We start from the raw sequence: 21,343 nt of genomic DNA on the forward strand, positions 1-21,343 counted from the left end.
TTTGGCGTGGGGTGAATGACCTCTATATATGGCTCATTTGAAGCATCTGGGCCCAAATGTTGTCTAAGGCGTGGAGGCACTACCCGGGCCATGCCCTTCCGCACTGCATAAGTTAGGAACGGGCCGCCATCCCAATCTTCCGTACACACATACGGTGTCTTTCGGGGTGGAGCAGCCGGGGAGTTTGGTTCGCACAGTAAGTCCATCGGAGATGCTATTTCGTATTTGAGAGAGATAAAGTTGTAGATAAGTTTAAACCCAAGGCACAACACGACGGCTGAGCGGAGTCGGGCCAATAAGAGTGCAAGCCGGTTCAGCTGGCAATTTGATTGCTCTTAGAGGTACGACCGGCCTAACGCAGCCACCCTGAATAGCACCAATTAGATATGATCCTTGTTAGCGTATAAGTATCACGATGCTGACACAGCAGACACGAGGAGGCTGTGTAGTCGCTTGTAAAACAGCCATATATTTGACCAAACTGCCGGACTCCTTCTACTCTATCTTCACCATCTTCTACAAGACACACATCCTAAATTCTCCGTCTACCATGGACAACTCACGGATCCCAGTAGTTTCGCCGTATTTGATACCGGAATCTGACGATTTGCCGTATTGTAGAGCGAAGGAAAGTTGAAGTCCAGGCGGAAATACGGAAATATCGAAGCCTTTCATCTTGTCTTGCCTCCAGGCCCCGCCCATTGGGAGGTCGGTCCAATACCTCGTATTTTAAACGGAATACGCATCAATACGAAGTACTCTTTTCCTCTAAACAATTTTGCCTCCTACACAAGAGTCGCCTCAATTGCTCCGAAGGATTCCCCCGAGGGTTTTTCTTCCTTATCTAAGCGGATCTTAATGTCGGGTATGCACCGGCTCTTTTGTGATTAATGCGGATGACCCCTTGACTAAGAATCCCCTAAGCAAGCCGAAGACAGGAAATAGGCATCATGAAAGCGGACTGAATGGATGCGTTTTATCGCCACCAACTTCATTTCTCACATCAATCCCATCCTTCTTTCATTTTCTCTTCCCTTCGTTGATACGATGACGAACATTGACAAGGCTTGTGAGGAATGTCGAATTCGCAAAATCCGCTGCGAGGGCGGAAACCCTTGCTGCCGGTGCTCGAAGCGTAACATGCAATGTGTATATCGCTTCAAAGTCCGGAATCGCTTAAAGAAGCCTCGGGTTAGACCGGCATCATTGTCAAAAGAAAACAACCGCAAAACATCTTTGGAGCGAAAAGTCAACCTCAGCCATGAGTCTGAGACAGAGGGCAACCAGGGGTTTCACGTCCATAGCATAGCAGCGCTCCCGATGCCCTCATACAACTTTCAATTGCACTATGGTCCGTCCTCCAATTTTTCAATCATGCATCTGGTGTCCAGCCAAATATCCGGCGTTCCGCAACCGCTTGGGCGAGGTGAGGAAGTAGCACAAGTTGGCCCTGGACTGGATCTATTCGAGTACCAATTCCTATTTTTTGGCGATTTGGCAGACTCCAATAAAGCTGTACCCATTACAGGGGTTCATTTCACCACTCTCCCATCGCAAGAACTATCGAATCGGCTTCTTGAGCGGTATCTTTCAACATATTGGCATCTGTTGCCCATCGTTACCAAAGAGATTTTTCGGCAGCGTCTCGCACAGATATACGCTACGCCCGGAGTATGCGCATTTGACTCATTAGATAGCATGGTAGTGCTTGCTGCCATGGCTGTTGGTGCATCCATGATAGGAGAAGAGAAAGTCGCACAGATGTTATTCCAAGGGGTTAAGACCAGCGCGAAACGCTCCAACGAATATGTGAATATTCAATCCATTCATTTGGAACTCATGCTTGCACAGTTCCGAATGGAGAGATCAAAACCTCATTCTGGGTTTATGCATGTTGGAAATGCGGCTAGAAAAGCTATTGCGGCCGGCCTTCACAGAGGAGTTAATATCCGGGGCAAGCCCGAAGATGCTTCACAGCGCCGACTTGCGTTTTGGTGTACATATGTATGGGAAGTGTGAGTGCCCATTTATGTCTTCTTGTCTTGATGAAATAACTGATTTGACTTGTGTGCCAAGATGGGTTTGCTTTATTCTTGGGCGCCAGACGTCTATGTCCGAGCTCGGCTTGGATATACCTGTCCCCACAGATGACAAGATAATGGCGGCCTTGGTGAAGCTAATGAAGATTGTATCGCATTGTGCTGATCGCATCTACAATCAGACTTACGAGTCTCTAGTGCATATGTGGGATGTGGTGAATGAGATTCGTGGCGAGCTTCGTGAATTTGCCAATGAGCAGCGGAAGGAAATTGGGCTTGAACCTGACAGGGTGTCTTGCACTGGAGAGTTGGGATTCTGCTTGACTATAATATCTGCAAGTAAGTACAAAGCAAGCACTACTATAAGTAAATAATGTTAACAACATCCGTTTGATCCCAGTGTATCATCATGCTCATCTACTACTATTTCGGCCTTTCCTTATACTGAAGGCAAAGCTGGATCTCATACCGCCCACAATAAGAACTCCAACGTTAAATAAGCTTGATAGGCTCGCTTGGCTGAATGGGGCATGTGAGAACTGCTTAGACACCGCTCAAAAATGCATACGGTTAATTACCAAGTCTTGCGAATTAGATGAGATCTGCAGAGTATGTTCAAATTTCCCATCCGCGCAAATGCGAATGCAGCTGACGTTCAAAACAGAGAACAGTATATATGGCATTCTTTCTCGAAGGAGCGTGCTTTGTCCTCGGCTTTGACATGCTCAGCAATAATTCGCGGCGCACAATCCATCTTCCGTATATGCAAAACGCCGTCGATTGCCTTTCAACCATGATTCCGAAACAGGACAAAGCCCTCCCACAAGTCCCGATCCTTGTGAAAGGGATACAACACATAATCGACTCATCCATGATTTCAGACGTCCAAAGCATCGAAGGAAGCTCACAAGTTGGATCCTTGTGCAACAGTAGTCCATCCATGGTAACTTCTGCTAATACAGAGGTCAATATGGAAGATTCTGGACCTCCACCCTTTCTTTCTCAACAGCATACGAATAGCATGCCCGATTTAACAACATACGATGTCTTAAATAACCGCGTATCCTCTACCCTTACCGACATTGAATACGGCTGGCAAAATATGAGTGTCGAAATGCTGTGGCCGGAATTTCCGCACCAATTACTTCTCAACATGCAGCACGCTGGAAGAACCATTCCAAGTCATGACCCAGCCTTTGACAAACCGATATAAACGCATCACCATAATTTGATTGACAACAAGCTCAATACCGGATTTAGATGGACAGAGTGAAAGCGCTGCTTAAGATTTTATAAATACCATTTGGCTTTGACGTGGATTCATAACTGATTAGCTTCCGCTTTTCCCTGACAAGACCAGTTGTAGAAATCCTCTGAACAGGAGCCTAACAATAGAAGCTTTCTGTACATGTGTGCTTCAAAGTACACAAGATGCGATGATCTCAATTCTCCGCCATAGGAGTCTAGACCTACAAATCTACCTAGTGTATGACGAGCACTGATCGAATTATTACAAGATGATTCAATGTAAGAAGGAGTTTGCCACATGTATTGCACCCCGGTTGTAGCTATAAAGACATCCCCGTGTCAAGTTTGGCGGTTTTACCATATCGATTTTACACTATTCCATGCAATTTAGGGTCGCTACCTGTACTTAATCCATAGTAAGGTTTTGGTGAGCAACAAACGGCTACATAGAATGTGATGTTAATCTCTAAACCCAAAGTGTCATGATCGACTGATTCATCTCCATAGCCTCCGCGACGGTCTAAAGGCTAAGAAAGATGTCGATTGCGAAATTAACTCTAAGCAACCCACTAGTTAATGCGCAGGTTGGTTGGTCTTGGTTTGTGGCTTGACTTGGCAGCAGCTGATATAAACTTCAGCCATCGCGTGAGATATAACGTACGAGAGAGAGAGAGAGCAAATGTTCTGCCATTTACATGACTAAATGTATTTGGCACTTGGCATACTTGAAGGTTAAACTAAATATTAAACAAATCCTACGTCATCTTGCAATTGATTTCCGTGTAAAAAGGGAGGATTTATCATTGAATCTTAGCATGCAAACAAGAACTACCGTTATTATCAACAGCTAAAATGCCTGGGTCACGTATTGCGATTGTTGGAGTCGGTCAAGTTGGTGCCGCCGCTGCTTACGCACTCATCCGCAGCTCAATAGCTGCTGAGTTGCTCTTTGTTGATATCAACATGAATTTGAGAGATGGCCAGGTTCGCGATCTCTCAGATGTAGCGTATAGCTGCAGCAGTCGGACAAGAGTACGAGCGGCAAACTACCACGAGGCGGGCCAGTGTGATATTGTAGTCATTACTGCAGGGTCAAGGCACAATCTGGGTAAGATTGGATGACGGAAAGCATTTACTTGAGGTTTTTGCTTCTAATACTTACACATATTCCCAGGCGAAACTAGTCTCGACCAAGTATATCGAAATATCTCGATTGTCAAGACGGCTGTTGACGCAATGACGCCTTTCAAATCGGATACCATCGTATTAGTGGTGTCTAGCCCCGTTGACCTACTTACTTCCCTTGCCTTGAAGCTCTCCCAGCTTCCGGCGTCCCAAGTCTTGGGCTCTGGCACGTATCTGGATTCTGTGCGTCTTCGAGGAATGTTGGCGGACAAGATTGAAGTAAGTGTTTGTAAGCTATATTCAGAGCTGAGGCATGTTAATGATATCATTAGGTTGCGGCGAAGTCGATTGATCTATTCGTCTTGGGGGTACAGGGAGAATCCCAGGTGACGGCGTGGTCTGCCGCAACAGTTGGCGGCGTACCCATCGACAAATGTCTCTCAGCGGACAATGCCATCAATCGCGCTGAACTTTCCAGCGAGTGTAAGAATCGATCGCAAAGTATAGTTCGAGCCAAAGGAGCAACCCCTTTTGGCATTGGTTCCATCGTGTCCAGCATTTGCTCTGCCATTGTCTTTGACAAGCGGACCGTTCATCCCTTGAGCCACTTCCAGCCGTCATTTGGATGCTGTTTCAGCTTACCCGCGGTGCTCGGCATAAAAGGAATTGAACGCACAGTGAACGTGCCACTGGATAGGGACGAGGATGTTCAGATAGCCGACTCAGCAATTGCACTCAAAATGATGATTGACCAAGTGAGTAAAAACTGGTGAGTACGGCGAATCGAGAAAAAAAAATAAGAGAAGGAGGGGGCTTTTAGGGACCATGACGGTCTCGTACATTAAACTCCGTCCAGCTAATACACTATGAATGTGTATGTAATGCAAAATTAGGATCTGAAAACACGTAATAGTAATGTTTATCTTGTCAGTTTTACATCCACCGCTTGTGTGCCTCGGTGCTGCTGACTCTAAACTGTGTGGTGATGCTACAGCTTGCTATGCCTAATCTTCGGAACCATGGTGTTTCAACACTCATGACAATGACATAACATTTGACATCAATGTACAGTGTACTGTCTAAACAAGCGAGATTTAATCCTGCCTACGTGGATGTCACCGCTGAAATGTTGTGTCATCAAGCCAAACTAGCTGCTCGGCATGGTGTGTGAAGACTGCTTGAGTTTGTCCCCAAACTCTAAAGTGGTATGATAACACTCAAAACTATTACATCCGAGGCCATCATCCGTTGTGGTGTCATAAAAACGTCTCTGTGAACTTAGTGTGCTCCAGAACAGTAGAGTAAAACGGCATCAAAGAAGGACGCAGCATTCAGTCTTTTTGGCGTTCCTCTATGAGGGGTTGAAACTATGTCTGACCTAATTCCCAGTTTCTCCTATATATACTAGGAATAGCTAGCTACACTGCCAAATCCTCACTTGCCTCAACCTATTTCGCTTATACGTGATCGTTCAATGTAAGGATATTGATGTCGCATAACAGAGATCGACCTGTTGCCTAAAAGAAACTTTCTTAACAAAACCAACACATTAAGCAACGACAACAGGAGGAAAATGAATGGCCATCCCATTTCAGGACCTATGGTCCTCAATTTCGAGCACTTAAAGCGCAATGATGTCAATCTAGTTGGCGGGAAGAACTCTTCTCTTGGAGAAATGATTGGTGCGCTGAGTGCCAAAGGAATTCCTGTCCCTCCAGGCTTTGCCACAACTTCCAACATGTATTGGCACTACGTTGATGCCAATGGGATACGAAGCAAACTGGCCGCGCTAGTAAAGGAATGGGAGGCAGGGAGGCTGAGCCTTGCAGAAGCAGGCCAAATGACCCGCAACTTGTTCCTTCATGGCACGTGGCCGGCGGATGCGGCAACGGCAATTCTGGCTGCATACAAAGATCTTGCGGACAAGAAAGGCGAAAAGAACCTCAGTGTGGCCGTAAGATCCAGTGCGACTGCTGAGGATCTCCCCGACGCGAGCTTTGCTGGCCAGCAAGAGACTTATTTGAACATCTCTGGAGATGAGGCTCTCTTGGATGCCTGTCGCCGTTGCTATGCTTCACTGTTCACAGACAGGGCAATGAGCTACCGCCGGATCAAGGGCTTTGAGCAAATGGGTGTTGCGCTGTCCATTGGTGTGCAGTGCATGGTTCGCTCTGATATCGGCGGCTCTGGTGTCATGTTCTCAATTGACACCGAAAGTGGCTTCGACAAGATCGTCCTCATCAACGCGGCATGGGGCTTGGGGGAGAACATTGTACAGGGAACTGTCAACCCTGACGAGTACCAGGTTTTTAAGCCACTGCTATCAAGTCCCAATCTCAGTCCCATCTTGGAGAAGAAGCGAGGTGACAAGGGAATCAAGTTGGTCTACGGTGATCAACAGACGCCAACACGCAATGTCCCTACGTCGAAAGCAGAGCGACATGCTTTCGTGCTCAGTGACGACGAGATCTTACAGCTAGGGCGGTGGGCATGTACCATTGAACAGCATTATGGTTGCCCTATGGATATGGAATGGGCAAAGGATGGCATTACGGGTAAACTATTTATTGTGCAAGCCCGACCGGAAACCGTACATTCGCACCACGACGCCGGCGTCTTTAAAACATACAAAGTTAACAACAAAGGGCGTGTGTTGGTCACTGGGCTTTCAGTCGGCGAAGCAGCTCTGTCGGGAAGAGTCTGTCTTATTTCATCGCCAGCGGATATTGACCAATTTGTTGATAACTCCATCCTCGTCACAGGAGCAACAGACCCTGACTGGGTGCCCGTAATGAAACGAGCCGCAGCCATCATCACGGATCACGGGGGACGCACCTCGCATGCTGCCATTGTCAGCCGCGAACTCGGACTTCCAGCAGTTGTTGGCACAGGCAATTCCACCTATCTCCTACACAGCGGCCAGGACATCACCGTATCTTGTGCGGAAGGAGACTGTGGCTTCGTTTATGAGGGCATCTCCGACGTAGTGAGTGAGACTGTCAGTGTCTCTGGACTTCCCGAGGTCAATACAAAAATCATGCTCAATCTTGCCAATCCAGCGGCTGCCTATCGCTGGTGGCGGCTCCCAGCGGATGGCATTGGTCTTGCTCGCATGGAGTTTGTCGTTAGCAACGCCATCCAGGTGCATCCTATGGCTCTCGTCCATTTCGATTCACTGAAAGACGCAGATGCCAAGAAACGCATCGCTGAACTTACGGCGGGATACGAGCACAAGCCTGATTATTTTGTGGACAAGCTATCACGCGGCTTTGCGGCTCTTTGCGCTGCCGTTTATCCAAAACCCGCAATTATTCGATTGAGTGATTTTAAGACGAATGAGTATGCTGGTCTTATTGGCGGTGCTGAGTTTGAACCAGACGAAGAAAACCCCATGCTGGGCTTTCGCGGTGCGTCACGGTACTACTCGCCACGCTACCAAGAGGGTTTCGCGCTCGAGTGTCGGGCCATCAAGCGTTTGCGCGAAGAGATTGGCCTCTCTAACGCGATAGTCATGATTCCCTTCTGCCGTACAGTTAAAGAGGCACGAAAGGTTCTGGACGTCATGGCTCGCCACGGGCTCAGACGTGGAGAGAATGGCCTGCAGGTATATGTCATGTGTGAAATCCCGTCGAATGTGATTTTGGCGGCAGATTTCACCGAATATTTTGATGGGTTTTCCATCGGCTCCAACGACCTGACGCAATTGACACTTGGGGTTGACCGCGACTCCGGCGAGTTGGGTGACTTGTTTGACGAACAGGATGAGGCAGTCAAGTGGATGATTTCTCGAGTCATTTCCATAGCGCGCGAGAGAGGCTGCAAGATTGGCATCTGTGGACAGGCTCCAAGCGACCATCCGGAGTTTGCCAGATTTCTCGTTGACGCAGGCATTGATTCCATCTCTGTCAGCCCAGACAGCTTTTTAGCTGCAAAGAAGCAAGTTGTGGCCGCGGAAAAGGCATTGGGAAAGTCGCATGGCTAATCTAGTCAAACCTGGTCTATATTTGTAGTTGACTTTGACGAAAATCACGCTCATATATCCGGACAGGGATTCGTTGATATCGCCATTTGGAAGTAGGTGGAGGTGCACGCTATTATCTCTGAAGGCTATTTAATTATTGCGAGAAAAGGAAATTGCACAAGGACTACGTCTCGCGCAACGATACATATTATATATACATATTGAAAAAAAAAAAAGTTATATCAGGCTGGACAGCTGGTCTTGGATGGTGCTTTCACGTCTGAGGAATGTTGCACAGAATGCGTCGGCTCCAGCTTTGACATGAGAGCAAGACAAATAAGTAAAGACTGGCACTCATTTTTAATGTATAAAGGTAAATTTGTAAACTTTCAGTATCGAAAGGTCACGTATGGAAATGAATTTCAAGCGATAACCCTAGGAAGAGCCCGCCAAAGCTACGTTCCGAAGAGTTCCAAGATAACCAACATTAAGAAGAGTTACTCTATCGTCAAGTACCGACAGATCAACTGAGCGTGGATGAGTGGTATCCTCTGAGAAAAATTTATGCACTCGTTTGGCAACCCACGCAGGATTCTCATCCGCTAACAATTTTATCCAAGGTCAGCCAAAGAACAGCAGGCATTGTTGATTGGGGGACTTCTTTAACTTACCAATCCAGTGTCCTGCCTTCGGAACAGCATCCGTCTCGAGATGGCTAGTCACATTACCCCAGAGTTGCTTAGCAAAGGGCCCTAGGCTAGCCTCTCCTCCCATTGACAAGGTTGCCATTTGGAGTGGTTTCTTTCTGAGAGTGCCTTGGAAAAAGCTGGCTGTTTCGGTAACGGCTTCAATGCCAAATGGGCCAAGCATGGCTCTTAGGAATCCTGGTTTCGAAATTGAGCTCGTATATCGATTTACAATACCTTCAGAGAAGCTCGTGGCGCCAGAGTAGCTCCCGTGATAGAAATACCATTCAAGCATTTGCCTCTCTTTTCCGGAGATGAAGAATTCAGCGGCATCTGTAATCGAAAAGAAGGCGAGCTGCCAATTGGCGTATAAATCCCAGTACGATCCAGGATTTCGCGCAGTCTCAAACCCAAAACCAGGGAGAAGGTATTCCGTTACAACGAGCCTCCGAACCAAATCAGGATATTTCACAGCCAAGGCAGTCGCTATGCCGGCTCCCATATCATGCGATAGCACGTATGCTGAGGTTATGTTCAGAAAATCCAGGACACCTTTGAGATCTTCTGCAGACGCCATGACGGTGTAGTTCCCATCTGGTGGCAACGAAGAGTCGCCGGCGCCACGGTTATCCACGGCGATGACGGTGTAATTCTCCGCAAGTAGAGGTCCAATGGTGCGCCAAGTGAGGCTGAATTGAGGGTTACCATGCACCAGAAGTACAGGTGGCCCACTTCCAGCGTAACGAAAGTGAATACTCACGTCTTCGAGAGCAATGCGCTGGTGGGCCCAGTCATCGAAGTTTGTGAGCGCACTTGCATAGCCAGTCCATTGAAGGCCCAAGAGAAAAGGTATAATAAATGATAGATACATTTGAGAAAGATTGATTCGTGGTGCCGAGTTTGACTGATGTATTTTCAAGCTTGATGACAAGGCTGCCAATGCAAGGAAAGTGAAGTCTCTGTTGTGCGTGCTGTGAAGAAGGGAAAAGCTGACTGTAAATAAGAGCAGGCAGAGAAGTGGCATTGAAAAAAGAGTGGCCACACAAATCCACCTGATAGTTCAATATTTACATCTATACTTCTACGCATCATTCATTGTTGTGTCGTACAAACTAGACAACGGATGGGAAGCACAAAGATCGTGACAAATAGACGTCCACGTTCTAATTCCGAACGTTTCACTGAGGGCGCAGGTACGCATAGTGTAGGACTATGTGGGATGCTTGTGCTCATCTAAGCCTGCTTATAAATTTTGTACTCATACACAACTCTTCTGAATCAGCCACAATGATCTATTCCTGGACCAAGGACGAGCCTCCTGATTGCATCAGATAGATGGCCAATTGTGTGAAAGTCAAGGCAACTATGGGGTGGGTAATCACTCCTCTGTACTACGTAGGCCCAACTAAAGTGCTGAGTCTTTTGCTTAGGATGGATAGTTTTGGCAGTTGCCATTCTTGGACAATCTCCTCATGAAATGAAATAGAGCATCCATTCCCACTTACTTTACACCAATCAAATACAAAAAGGCAAATCGGTAGTTGATATGTTCTCACAAGTGAGGTATAATCCATGTTTAGTTCCTAGCTGTCAAACCCTTGCAGTTGCTACTTTTAGAATAGTCTACGAAATCCGGAGTACCGAGGGGCGATTTCCACCACCTTCAAGACGCTCCTTCATAACCCAGGAAATTTTGTTGGCAGTATTATGTAGTTTATTACTCAATAACTAACGGGCAATTCGCCGAGGAGATTTCAAATCAATCATCCAAATGTTTCTACTGCACGGAATGATTCCTTTGCAATGAGCCGCCCCTTCCCATCATGGCCGCCTTGATGGAAACCTATAAAACCGCGAATCTCAGCTACGATAGTAACGAGTTTCAAACAGTTCAATTTTCCACTTGATACAACTACACACAATTTAATTGATAACAAACCTTCGACCATTTGATTCAAGATGGCTGCCAAAGCACCCCTCGACGTCATCATTGGAGCTGGCAATGTGTGTTCTTCTCGCCGCAAGTATGCAAAGGACTTTACTCTGACAGTTGGCCTCTAGATTGGAGACAGAAGTATTGACAAAACCGTGCGGTACGACACACCTCAAGAAGTTAATGCATACTTGAACGCTTTCTATGATCGCGGCTACAAGCATATTGATACCGCTCGCGCGTACTCGACCGGTGCACCAGGAACATCCGAGCCCAGACTTGGTGCTGTTGAGGCCGGCAAGAGGTTCACCATCGACTCTAAAGCGCTATCCAGAGAGCCAGGGAGCCACACAAAGGAGAAAATCGCCAATGAGGTAGAGGCGTCTCTCAAAGCTCTAAAGGTTGACCAAATCAACATCTATTACCTGCACCAGCCTGACCGAGAGACTCCATTTGAGGAGACTTGTGAAGCCATGGACAAGGCATATAGGGAGGGCAAGTTTAGAAAGTTTGGGCTTTCCAACTTTACAGCTAGCGAGGTTGAACAAATTGTCGAGATTTGTGAACGTCGCGAATTTGTGAAGCCGAGTGTCTATGAGGGACAATACAACCCTATTGTCCGAGGAGGAGAGAAGACATTGTTCCCTCTTCTGCGCAAGAACAACATTGCATTCTATGCTTGGAGGCGAGTAATTCTATTCCATCATCCCATCTCATTTTAGCAGTCATCGTGAAAGAATTGAGGAGACAAATGAGGTTGTGATAAGCTAATCATTTGATAGCCCTGCTGGAGGAGGCTTCTTCGCTGGAAACCACAAGAATGGCAAATCAGGCGGCCGTTTCGACACATCTGTGAGCTCCCCGCATCAAATTCTTCCGCCGGTTGTGAGTTGATAGGTAATGTCTAACATTAATAATACAGACCTTTCTCGGAGGCGTCTACGCGCAACTGTATCTCAAGCCTTCAATCGAGGTTGCAACGGATAATGCTTTGGCAATTGCCGCCAAGCACGGCATTAGCGGCCATGCTGTTGCCTTGAGATGGACTGTGAACCACAGTGTTCTTGACAGGAAGCATGGTGATGCCATCATCATTGGCGCATCCAACCTCGACCAGCTCAACTCCAACCTCGACGTGATTGAGCAAGGGCCTCTGCCTGATGATGTCGTCAAAGCTATCAATGCTATCCATACCGCCCTTGGCTCTGATGAGGTCCCTTATCACTTTTAGAAGAGAAAAATACGCTGTGGCTGGACTAATTGACTCATTGGTAATCCGGCGCTTCTCATCTTCAAGTTGCCCTGGACCTCGATTTTTGATTACTGAGTATGAGCCTGGTAGAAAGCCGGCCAAATATCGGCAGGTGTCGGAAGTCCATTTTGGGAAACTGCAAGTCTTGGCACCCTCGTTGTAGCCTAGCGTCGAATTTCATAGTGAAGCTCTAAGTCAGTGGCTTTGCGGGCAATTGAGATTTGGATTTATCATCATCTCAGTCCATACGGAATTAAAATTCTCACAAAACATCAAGTATTTCGGTCGGTGCTTTGCTCTCGTTTCTTTGTAGTTGCCCAATTAGTGATATAGTTCCAACGTACCTGAATCTTCCATTGTTATCGATATCATCCAGCAGCATCTCGGCACACTCCACCATGAGCCAACCAACACGAGGAAAGGTGCATTTCGTCTATCTCACAGACCCCTCAAAGGCAGCCATCTCGTCACATAAGGCGGCTAAATCGCATGCCGCGCGGCACGGACATGCAAGGATACGAAGGCAGCGAATGAATGAATACCATGAGGAGAAGAAGAAGCAAGATGGAAGTAGCCAAGCGCCTCGGAAAGCCGCGGCAGAGTCCTCGGCTGGCGGCAGCCGCTCAGCCTTGGCGGCAAATCCGCGTTCCAGCTCTAATCAGAATCAGAATGAAGCCAGTCGTGAAATGATTCTTCATCTTCCTAGCACTTCTCAATCTCCTAGTTTGGAAACATCTCCACTGTCTTCCATACCCAAGAACATCTATTCTGTCTATGGCGCCGATATTGACCCTACCCAACAATTCCTCCTCTATCATTGTGAGTAGTTGATCCGCTGTTATGCTATTGATGATCATTAAGCGGCTTGGCTTATATAATGATAGATGTCAGCTTTGTTATCCCCTTTGGGAAACGGCATTGCAAGAAATACACAGACTCTAATGTGTGGAAACGTTTCATGCTCACCGAGCTGCTTCCAGCTGCGCTGGCGAACCCCGGATTACTGAGCGCAATTTTACTTTCTGCTTGCCGAAGCCTTTTCGAAGAGGCCAAGAACAATCGTTACGTGCAGCTAGCTACGTACTACAAGCTGGCTTGTCTGCGGTCGATGAGTGAACTGCTCGCAGCCCAAGATCCGCCAGTCGGTGACCCGGCAATAGCCCAAGTCTCTTTACTAGCAGCAGATGAGGTAAGATATGAGCCTGCATCCTCCAAAATGCTGATGTTAAATATTTGAGCAGCTCAACATCGGTGATAAAGATACCTCGAAGCAGCACATGGACGCTGCCAATAGGATGGTCGTTATGAAAGGAGGCAGCGCAACGCTTGGTATGAATGGCTTCCTTAAAGCTATAGTGGATACGTTGACTTGCGCATTATCACGGCGAGATCCAATGTGTAAGTCTCTTATTCTCAGGACACCCCGATGACCATTCTATGCTAACATGAAAGCAGCTTGCGATATGACGTGAAGTTTAAGAGCACAATATGAGTCCAAAATCATGTATCCAATAGCTTGTAAGGTGGCACAAACCCTGGCGACGATTATGTCAGAATGAATGACCAACAAGCAATTCTCATAGTCATGTAAATTCGGGTCACGATTGCGCATACCTCAGCCACACGATATTGTAGATATAAAGGCAAGTGAGTCTAAGCAGAGCAGCTGCAAGAACATTAAATAGTCTAATAACCATAATTCTTCACCCCAAACGTCATCTGGCGTATTTCCTTAGGAAACCTTTGTTAGAACACATTTTTTACGGACTGGTGGCGATAGAGCTCTATACGATGAATGGCCAACGCCGGGATTGGCAGCCGAGACGACCGACACTCCGCTAAAGGCAATGCGTAGATGATCTAAAGTAGATATTACAGGGTTATTCGAGTCTTTTTTTAGTACAGTTTTTCTTGTCAGCTCTTGTTGCGGATACTTCATCCGACCCCAGATATCTTTTACTAATAATGGTGCGCCGTCTTGGAGCTGCCTATAACGGCAACGAGGGGATGTAAACATGTTGAGCACAGCCTTGTGATTTGACCACGGAAAAATTCAATGCCGCATTTGTCTTCTCAGGGGCTTTATTCGGCGTTTATACAAGATTGCTCACGATGGTCTTGATTTAAGCTATGTGGAGGTGTCCGCGCGGGAGTACCAGATAAATTGATTCCACACTATCGCATGTAACGTTGAAGCTTTATTTTTGCCGGGTATCTCATCCTACCCGGGAACCATCCGCCAAATTGTTGGAAAGTAGATAATATCTGCGTTATGTTGTCTACAATTGAGCGATTCGGGTTATTGAAACAACGAGATGTGTCTTTTCCTGTTTCTCGTCATGGTGCTGTCAAGCGACACGGGCGATCAATTGAACCGAAAGAACAATAAACGCAGTCATGAAGCTTAAATGTCCAGATGGATTATGGATGGAGAAAAGACCCCTGTTGCCCCCATTCTATCCGTAGCGGCCGTGGTGCTGCGGAAATCTTGCGACTGATGGGCTGACTGGTATTCCTTTGCGGCCGTCGAGAGCCGGTGGTTTTTCTTGATATGGCCTAGACAATATATGTTGTCGATGGTTGTACCGTATTCGGATGATCCAAAGCACCGATGCTATCTGGAGATTCTTGAAGACTATTGACGCGGTGCGGTAATCGGATAACAAGAACAGAAAGCATGATTCCTAAACAATACTAGCAGCGAATAGGAGAATCAATATATCCCAATTGGGCAGGAGCAGGGTTAAGCACAGCTGGAAACATCGCCAAGAAACAATATACAAGTCACCGTGTCTAAGAGTGCCAAACAATTTATGCATCTGGATGAATTGAGCAATCACTTCCAGGCGAGAAACGACGAGACTGATCCTGTCGAGCCATGTACATATGCAACTCACGGCGAACTTTTTTTGCATTAATACATATGTGATTCAGCATGACTGATCTCAGCTACTCGGAGCATCTCACATTGGCGAGTTCAGCAGCTTCGACAAATAAATCCCGCGGGTAGGAAAGAAAGCTCCGAAGAGCTCGAGGCCGTTCCGTAAGAAAGCATGAACAGGCCACCCTCGATATTGTAGTCTATGCCGGGCATTTACCAAGATATTTATTCCGTAATCTCAAAGAACTTGCTCGTCGGTCAATTCAATTCCGTCTAATCAGCCACACCGAAGCGCTGCTGCTGACAGCTTGGCGGCTATGCTTTGCTACTGGACCTACCTCAATTGGCCCTTTATTCTTCTATTCCCTTACCTCCAAGTGTAATTTGTAGAACAAATCGGAATTGTGATTCAATAATTGAAGTCTACCTTCTCGAAACGTGCCAGTTTGGATATCGCGACCTGCCGCATTGGGGATAAGCATCTCACCCTGCCAAGTGCGATTTGGCCGCAGAATATACCGAGTTATTGCGCTAAGGCTCCACGTGTGATCCTGTGCCTTGAAGTTAATATAGTCTATTGTTATGCCTAACTTGACAGTACTCCACCTGCTAAAGTTGCGCAGGATAGACTGTGGCGACTGCGACTGCTTGCTTGCAGTCAGTTGATCGTGCGGCTCGTCGGATAACAAGGAGTCCCTGGTAACTGAATAGCTTACTGCTTAATCTGTATGTGGTATGTAGTTCGCAAATCCGGGTCTCTCCGGAGAGCTAGATTTCTCTGCGCTATGCTATGCATCGGCTTAAGCATGAAAGCTACGATGCTTCATTCAGGTTGCAGTCTGCACCCAATGCACCCCAGAAAAAGGAGAACGCACAATATGTAGGCTACTACCCACGATACCCTGTCACAGTAACGTAGTGGGACTAAATCAGGTACATATTCAATGCGCGTAACGCTGAATAGAGCCAGAGTGCACACTAGCGATAATATCTGCCGCCCTTCGGAGTTGTAAGTGGGGGGTATCCAACTGATTCTAACGATATTTGCAATAGTTTAGCCCGTTGAAATAGATGAATGCTCCAGCCATTACAAAATCGTAGTAGCATAAGAGTCCTTGGCGTTTGCAGGCATCGCCGAGTTCATGCAAGCTTAACATATGGGGTTATATGAGAATACTCAAACGGATAGGTCTGATGATACTAGCGGCGGTACCGATACCCCATTAACCTTGCAGCACATCCAGCTTAGCGGTAGCAATACATGATAGTGTGAGAAGATGGAACGTAAGATAAGCCCTGCAATAAGCTCACGATGCCATGGAGCCGAGACTTGCTCTAAGAGGAAGCTGGAATGGAATCAACAGGTGGTCTAGAAGGTTGAAAGGACGTTCATGAATAATATATAACGAACAAGAATCCCGCTTTCTATCTCATATGTTATCACTCTCAACAAGGTCATAGCCATCGCCATCAAATACGACAAGCTAGTGAATATCTTTCTTCCAACCAAACCAAATTCAAGATGGTCAACAAGGTTAGTTACAAGTTTTTGGCAATGTTGAACGTATCTAACACTTTTTTTTAAGCTTCTTGTCGCTTCTCTCTTGGTCGGGGCCTCTCTGGCTTCCCCCTACCCGCCGTCCGTCCTTGACGGCCCTACCGCCCCGGTCCCCGACACTGTGGACTTTTCGATTCCCAAGAAGGCCGACTTTCCGCCCTCAAAGTCTAGCAGTTCTCCCGTTTCCAGGACTGCCGATGCACCTGTTGTCGCCAATGCCAAGCTTGAGGCGCGAGTGACCGGTGAGAGAGTCACCAACGCCGTCGCTCGCTTCGACAACTCCAACATCCAGGACGGAGTTGGCGCCGGCAGTGACACCTACACTATGTACTGGGGAGATGGAAGCACTGGTGCTGGCTGGCCCGCTCAGAGCCGCTGGGTGTCCTTCCAGACCATGTTTGACAACTACAAGAACCAGATGTTCGCCGCATGCCAAAACCTGCCCACCCCCCAAGCCAACGACAGCGGCCCCGAAGTTGGAGCCATTTGGGATGGAATTCAACAAGCAGCGGCGGCTACCGGGGTTGACCATCGTTTTATCCTTGCTATCATCATGCAGGAGTCCCATGGTTGCGTACGTCAAATCCCCAACCCCCAACCTCCCCCCTACCCCTGAGGACTTGGTATATGATGCTAATTGTGTAAAAAGGTGCGAGTTCACACGACAAATGGCGGCGTGAGGAATCCTGGGCTTATGCAAGATCATAATGGAAGTGCAACTTGCAATGAAAACGGCAATGTAAAGAATCCGTGCCCTTCGGCCACGATCTACCAGATGATCCTCGAGGGTACCGCCGGCACCACCAGCGGCGATGGCCTCGCCAACTGCATTAACCAATCTGGACGCAGTGACGTTTCAGCTTTCTATCGCGCTGCTCGCATTTATAACTCTGGATCTATTTCCAAGACCGGCCAGCTTCAGAACGGCATTGCTACCCACTGCTATGCCAGCGATATCGCCAACCGTTTGACCGGCTGGGTCAACGCCCGCAACGGATGCAACTGCGACGGCAACCCCGGCAGCTGCGGAATTACCACTAACTAAGATAATAATTATTGAAACACGATGTGGGTGTTGCATCTAGCGTATGGGGATGTCTGCTTCAACGTACTTTCTTCCCGCATATGTGTATATATCTGGGACTTGTACATAGCTTTGCTTTGTTTGTATATAAGCGAAAACAATTTTCTGAACAGAGATAATATTCAATCTCCCTTGTCTTACGAGGCAAATTGGTCCCTTTGTAATTAATACGAGACCGGCGTGTGGTAGGTTAGATGAGGTGATGTCTGGTATAAGTATGGCGAAGTTGGTGGGATGCTTAGTCATCACGCTCAGCAGCCGTGACAAGAAGCATCCCACAGTCCTTGGACGACGACTAAATGATGTCGATAATTGGGAGGGTCTCTGTCGGTGGATGATAATTTGTAATCGCCTTCTATTGTCTCTCGGCATCAGAAACTAGAAACTAAGTACAGAGATTGCAGGCGCCATGACACCTCCTATCACGGCTGTTTTCACCAAAAGTAAACCTACACATATGATGGATTTGAGCACTTGACCTTCTGTTTGACTTGACTTGACTTGAGAATTGTCAATAACAGGTCTATATCGGTCTTCGGATACAGTGTTCCGTAAAAATTTGTCCTGATTTTTACCATAGGATAATTGACATGCAACAGAAATTATCTGATACGGCACATTCGCACTTCACTTTCCATGATGCAAAATATATCCCACTACATGCACCTAAAATACACCAATTGTTTATGCTTACTGACATATCATTGTGGGAAAGGCACTTGGGGTGACTTGCGGACATTGTGAGCGTGGACACAGGCCGGAACATTTTCGCCTCATCTCCCATTAGAGGCAATCTCGTCACTGGTCGGTCGCACTCTTGATATATCCGAAAGGGACCAGGAAACTCAAACCTCCAGTAACGATAGAATATAACCGGGCAAATGGCAGACGTATGCACGCCGGAATGACCCCGACCCGCCAAGATTTCTGGGACCATCAATGGAGACGAAGCCACAGCCACTCGTGCTTGTGCGCACATTGTCAATAGTGCTGATCTTAGCTGCTAGGATAGAATTTCCCAGAAACATCGGCAGAAAGATATGTGTAGCTGAGAGATCTACGTGTGGACGATGGAGAGATGGAAGGAGGGGTCCGTGGAAAAATGGAGAGGCACAGAGTTAAAGTAAAAGAGATAAGCTACAGTTCACACGTAGCAGACGCATCAACAGAAACTACAATCGTGTCCATATAAACAGGACAAACATGCGGCGAGATAGAATACCGCGTAGCAATCCAACTCCTTCCCGTAGTCGCAGTAGCAGAAGGGGTGGCGGAAGTAAGAAGAAGGAAGCTGCTCTGATGGACGCAATATGGCTACACGGCCCGGCCGCAGAAGGTCGAGGATCATTCTAGCTACACTCCGATAACAGGTAGTGGTTTTGAAGGGTTAGTGCGGCCTGTCAAAGACAAGCAGAAAATCGGCGGAGCTGTCGTTTAGGCCGTGCTAGATGGTTAGTGGCAGCAATGTGTCGTCTGCATCGCCTGTTGTATGGTGAGAGAACAACAAACTTCCAGCCAAACGTGTGGCTGGCCAGTGGAGTATCGTCCTCCGCATCCCTTGCCAGGTGAGAAAGCTTCCAGCCAAAAGCACGGTAGACTGTCAGGACTGTCGTTAGGAGGGAAGTGGTAGTGCACATAGCGAGAGGAAAACTGATATCTATGTATGCTTTCTCGGAGACGTACGAACACAGATGCGAGAGGAAATGTAAATACGAGAGTTTGGAAGGTAGTTGAGATTGAAAGGCTGGAACAGATGAGATTGAAAGTAGCTGGTGATGATGCGGTAGGTGGGAAGGACGTACACTATCGGTGACTTCCCTGCACGGTACAAGAATGCGGGCGAGATTTCCTTATAGCGTGTCAAAGAAATGAGCCGATAGAGAGCTGTGATACCTGAAGCGACTCACCGGCATTGTGGTTGAGGGCATGGGCTAGAATGTTGCATGAGACACCTATTTTACTGGCACATACCAGGTTTCCATCACTGGCTGGTCGCACTTCTTGACATTCGCCTAAAGGGACCACGAAACACATATCTGGAACAATCTGGGGGGAAAAGAAATAGGCGTGGACAGATGTGTCGGCTTCGATTCGCGAAGATTCTGTGACCCCTCAATGGGAGACGAACTCACGGTGCTTGTGCGAGCACCTGTGGCTGGAGCGAGCTTCTTGGTCAGCCAAAGACGATATGATGGATGTGAGGGAATCGTGCTGATAGTCTAGACGCGGCAACAAGTTCGTCTTGGTCGCCAGGTACCTAGTTAGGTAGCTGAAGTCGAGGCCAGTTCCTCCAACCCTTCCCACAGCCTGAGAACACTCAAGTCTTCTGCGCGCAAACGATGTGTGCGTCCTGGGGACCTATTAGGCGCCTCCCTCGCCTCCTAGGTACGTGACCCAGATCCGTGCTATCCCGTACTCGCATGGATGTCAGAGTCACGCCGCCGTCGTGTGGGGTAGCGGATCGGAACCGTCGATTGCGGCATCGTGGGTCAAGGATCGGTAGACGCTTCTCGGCTTCGTCGGGCAAGGGTTCGGTCGGTTGGTGATCGGTCGGGTTGGATTCTTCAGGTGCCGGTACCTAGGAGGATGTCTGTCAGCAGAAAGAACATTTGAATCCTGAGCAACCCTTCACTTGAGACAAGAACTGCCGCAGGCTAGTAGATGCAGCTTTTGTGTGGAAAAAAACACAAACAAACGTGGCAGTGAAAGCAGCATGTGCGCTGGTTTGTTTTTCGACAGTGCTTACCCGTTTGCATGTACTAATATTAGGCACCTAGGTACTACACAATGAGCACGGATACTGCCGAGGTTTAGTGCATGGCAGGAAATCTACCAACTGCTTTATTGAGAGCACTTGGCAGGTTATCTCTTCTGGCTTGCGCTCTTGAATCGACCTAGTTTAAAACCTAGGTAATGCTCGCTTTTGAACGCAGTTTATGGGCATACGGAAGGTCCCATCACAGCACGAGTAACTCCTTTTCGCGGAGGTGAGCAGTTCGAAATTCTGAAAGAAGTTCCGACCGCGTGATCTCTTTCCTCTACTCGATACGACACTCTCGCCCAAACGCAGTCCCGACCGTTGAATCTCTTTCCTCGACCCATATCGGCAGCTTCCTCAAGCGCAGCCTCAACGATGACCATAGCTCCTGCCATCATGTGAAACCCCAATGGCAGATCCGACCACTCGAGTTCCTTTCTTCGACCAGCGCACTCTTCAATTACAGGATTCCTACAGTTGGTCCGCCCGCTACATATTGGAAGGTAACAATGCACGGCTAACGCTACTACAGTTTTCGCAGCAAATCCGACCCTCTCCACTGCTCCCCTATCCGGCGAATCCTCTTATACGAGGTTTACTGTCACTTCTCTGCATTTCCGGCGTGTGAGATCCAATTTTGGTCATACAGCTTTGGACAATTTACGTATCCCTAATTACCCAAAATACATATATATACTTAGAGTCTTACTTGCCATGCAGGCATTACGGAATAAAGCGATGGTGAATTTGGACACATGTCACATCAAAGGCAGACGGATATAATCAAGACCAGAAACAACCCATGTATTAATTAAGAA

At 47.5% G+C, this 21,343-nt stretch overlaps 6 protein-coding genes across 6 annotated transcripts; 5 read left to right on the top strand and 1 right to left on the bottom strand.

Moving 5' to 3' along the window:
- Positions 1 to 1,374: 1,374 nt before the first annotated feature.
- Positions 1,375 to 3,252, top strand: T069G_06209 (fungal specific transcription factor domain-containing protein; the record flags this gene model as incomplete). Its single annotated transcript, XM_056173419.1, has 5 exons — positions 1,375 to 1,701; positions 1,852 to 2,015; positions 2,077 to 2,378; positions 2,440 to 2,648; positions 2,704 to 3,252. 5 exons carry the CDS (start codon positions 1,375 to 1,377, stop codon positions 3,250 to 3,252), a joined length of 1,551 nt encoding a protein of 516 aa, XP_056030277.1.
- Positions 3,253 to 4,139: 887 nt separating this feature from the next.
- On the top strand, positions 4,140 to 8,394 carry T069G_06210 (pyruvate phosphate dikinase, PEP/pyruvate binding domain-containing protein; the record flags this gene model as incomplete). The annotated part of the gene is made up of 5 exons (XM_056173420.1): positions 4,140 to 4,395; positions 4,462 to 4,691; positions 4,745 to 5,181; positions 5,484 to 5,575; positions 5,915 to 8,394. 5 exons carry the CDS (start codon positions 4,140 to 4,142, stop codon positions 8,392 to 8,394), a joined length of 3,495 nt encoding a protein of 1,164 aa, XP_056030278.1.
- A 414-nt stretch (positions 8,395 to 8,808) lies between these two features.
- Positions 8,809 to 9,930, bottom strand: T069G_06211 (alpha/beta hydrolase fold domain-containing protein; the record flags this gene model as incomplete). Its single annotated transcript, XM_056173421.1, has 2 exons — positions 8,809 to 8,975; positions 9,045 to 9,930. The coding sequence occupies 2 exons, from the start codon at positions 9,928 to 9,930 to the stop codon at positions 8,809 to 8,811; spliced, it is 1,053 nt and encodes a 350-aa protein (XP_056030279.1).
- Positions 9,931 to 11,018: 1,088 nt separating this feature from the next.
- T069G_06212 (aldo/keto reductase family domain-containing protein) lies at positions 11,019 to 12,223 on the top strand (the record flags this gene model as incomplete). Its single annotated transcript, XM_056173422.1, has 5 exons — positions 11,019 to 11,063; positions 11,121 to 11,457; positions 11,524 to 11,677; positions 11,775 to 11,844; positions 11,915 to 12,223. 5 exons carry the CDS (start codon positions 11,019 to 11,021, stop codon positions 12,221 to 12,223), a joined length of 915 nt encoding a protein of 304 aa, XP_056030280.1.
- A 419-nt stretch (positions 12,224 to 12,642) lies between these two features.
- On the top strand, positions 12,643 to 13,716 carry T069G_06213 (uncharacterized protein; the record flags this gene model as incomplete). The annotated part of the gene is made up of 4 exons (XM_056173423.1): positions 12,643 to 13,063; positions 13,129 to 13,433; positions 13,486 to 13,642; positions 13,700 to 13,716. 4 exons carry the CDS (start codon positions 12,643 to 12,645, stop codon positions 13,714 to 13,716), a joined length of 900 nt encoding a protein of 299 aa, XP_056030281.1.
- Positions 13,717 to 16,647: 2,931 nt separating this feature from the next.
- On the top strand, positions 16,648 to 17,728 carry T069G_06214 (uncharacterized protein; the record flags this gene model as incomplete). The annotated part of the gene is made up of 3 exons (XM_056173424.1): positions 16,648 to 16,659; positions 16,712 to 17,257; positions 17,333 to 17,728. 3 exons carry the CDS (start codon positions 16,648 to 16,650, stop codon positions 17,726 to 17,728), a joined length of 954 nt encoding a protein of 317 aa, XP_056030282.1.
- Positions 17,729 to 21,343: the final 3,615 nt, after the last annotated feature.

Source organism: Trichoderma breve, chromosome 3, assembly GCF_028502605.1.
Source record: "Trichoderma breve strain T069 chromosome 3, whole genome shotgun sequence".
NCBI lineage: Eukaryota > Fungi > Ascomycota > Sordariomycetes > Hypocreales > Hypocreaceae > Trichoderma > Trichoderma breve.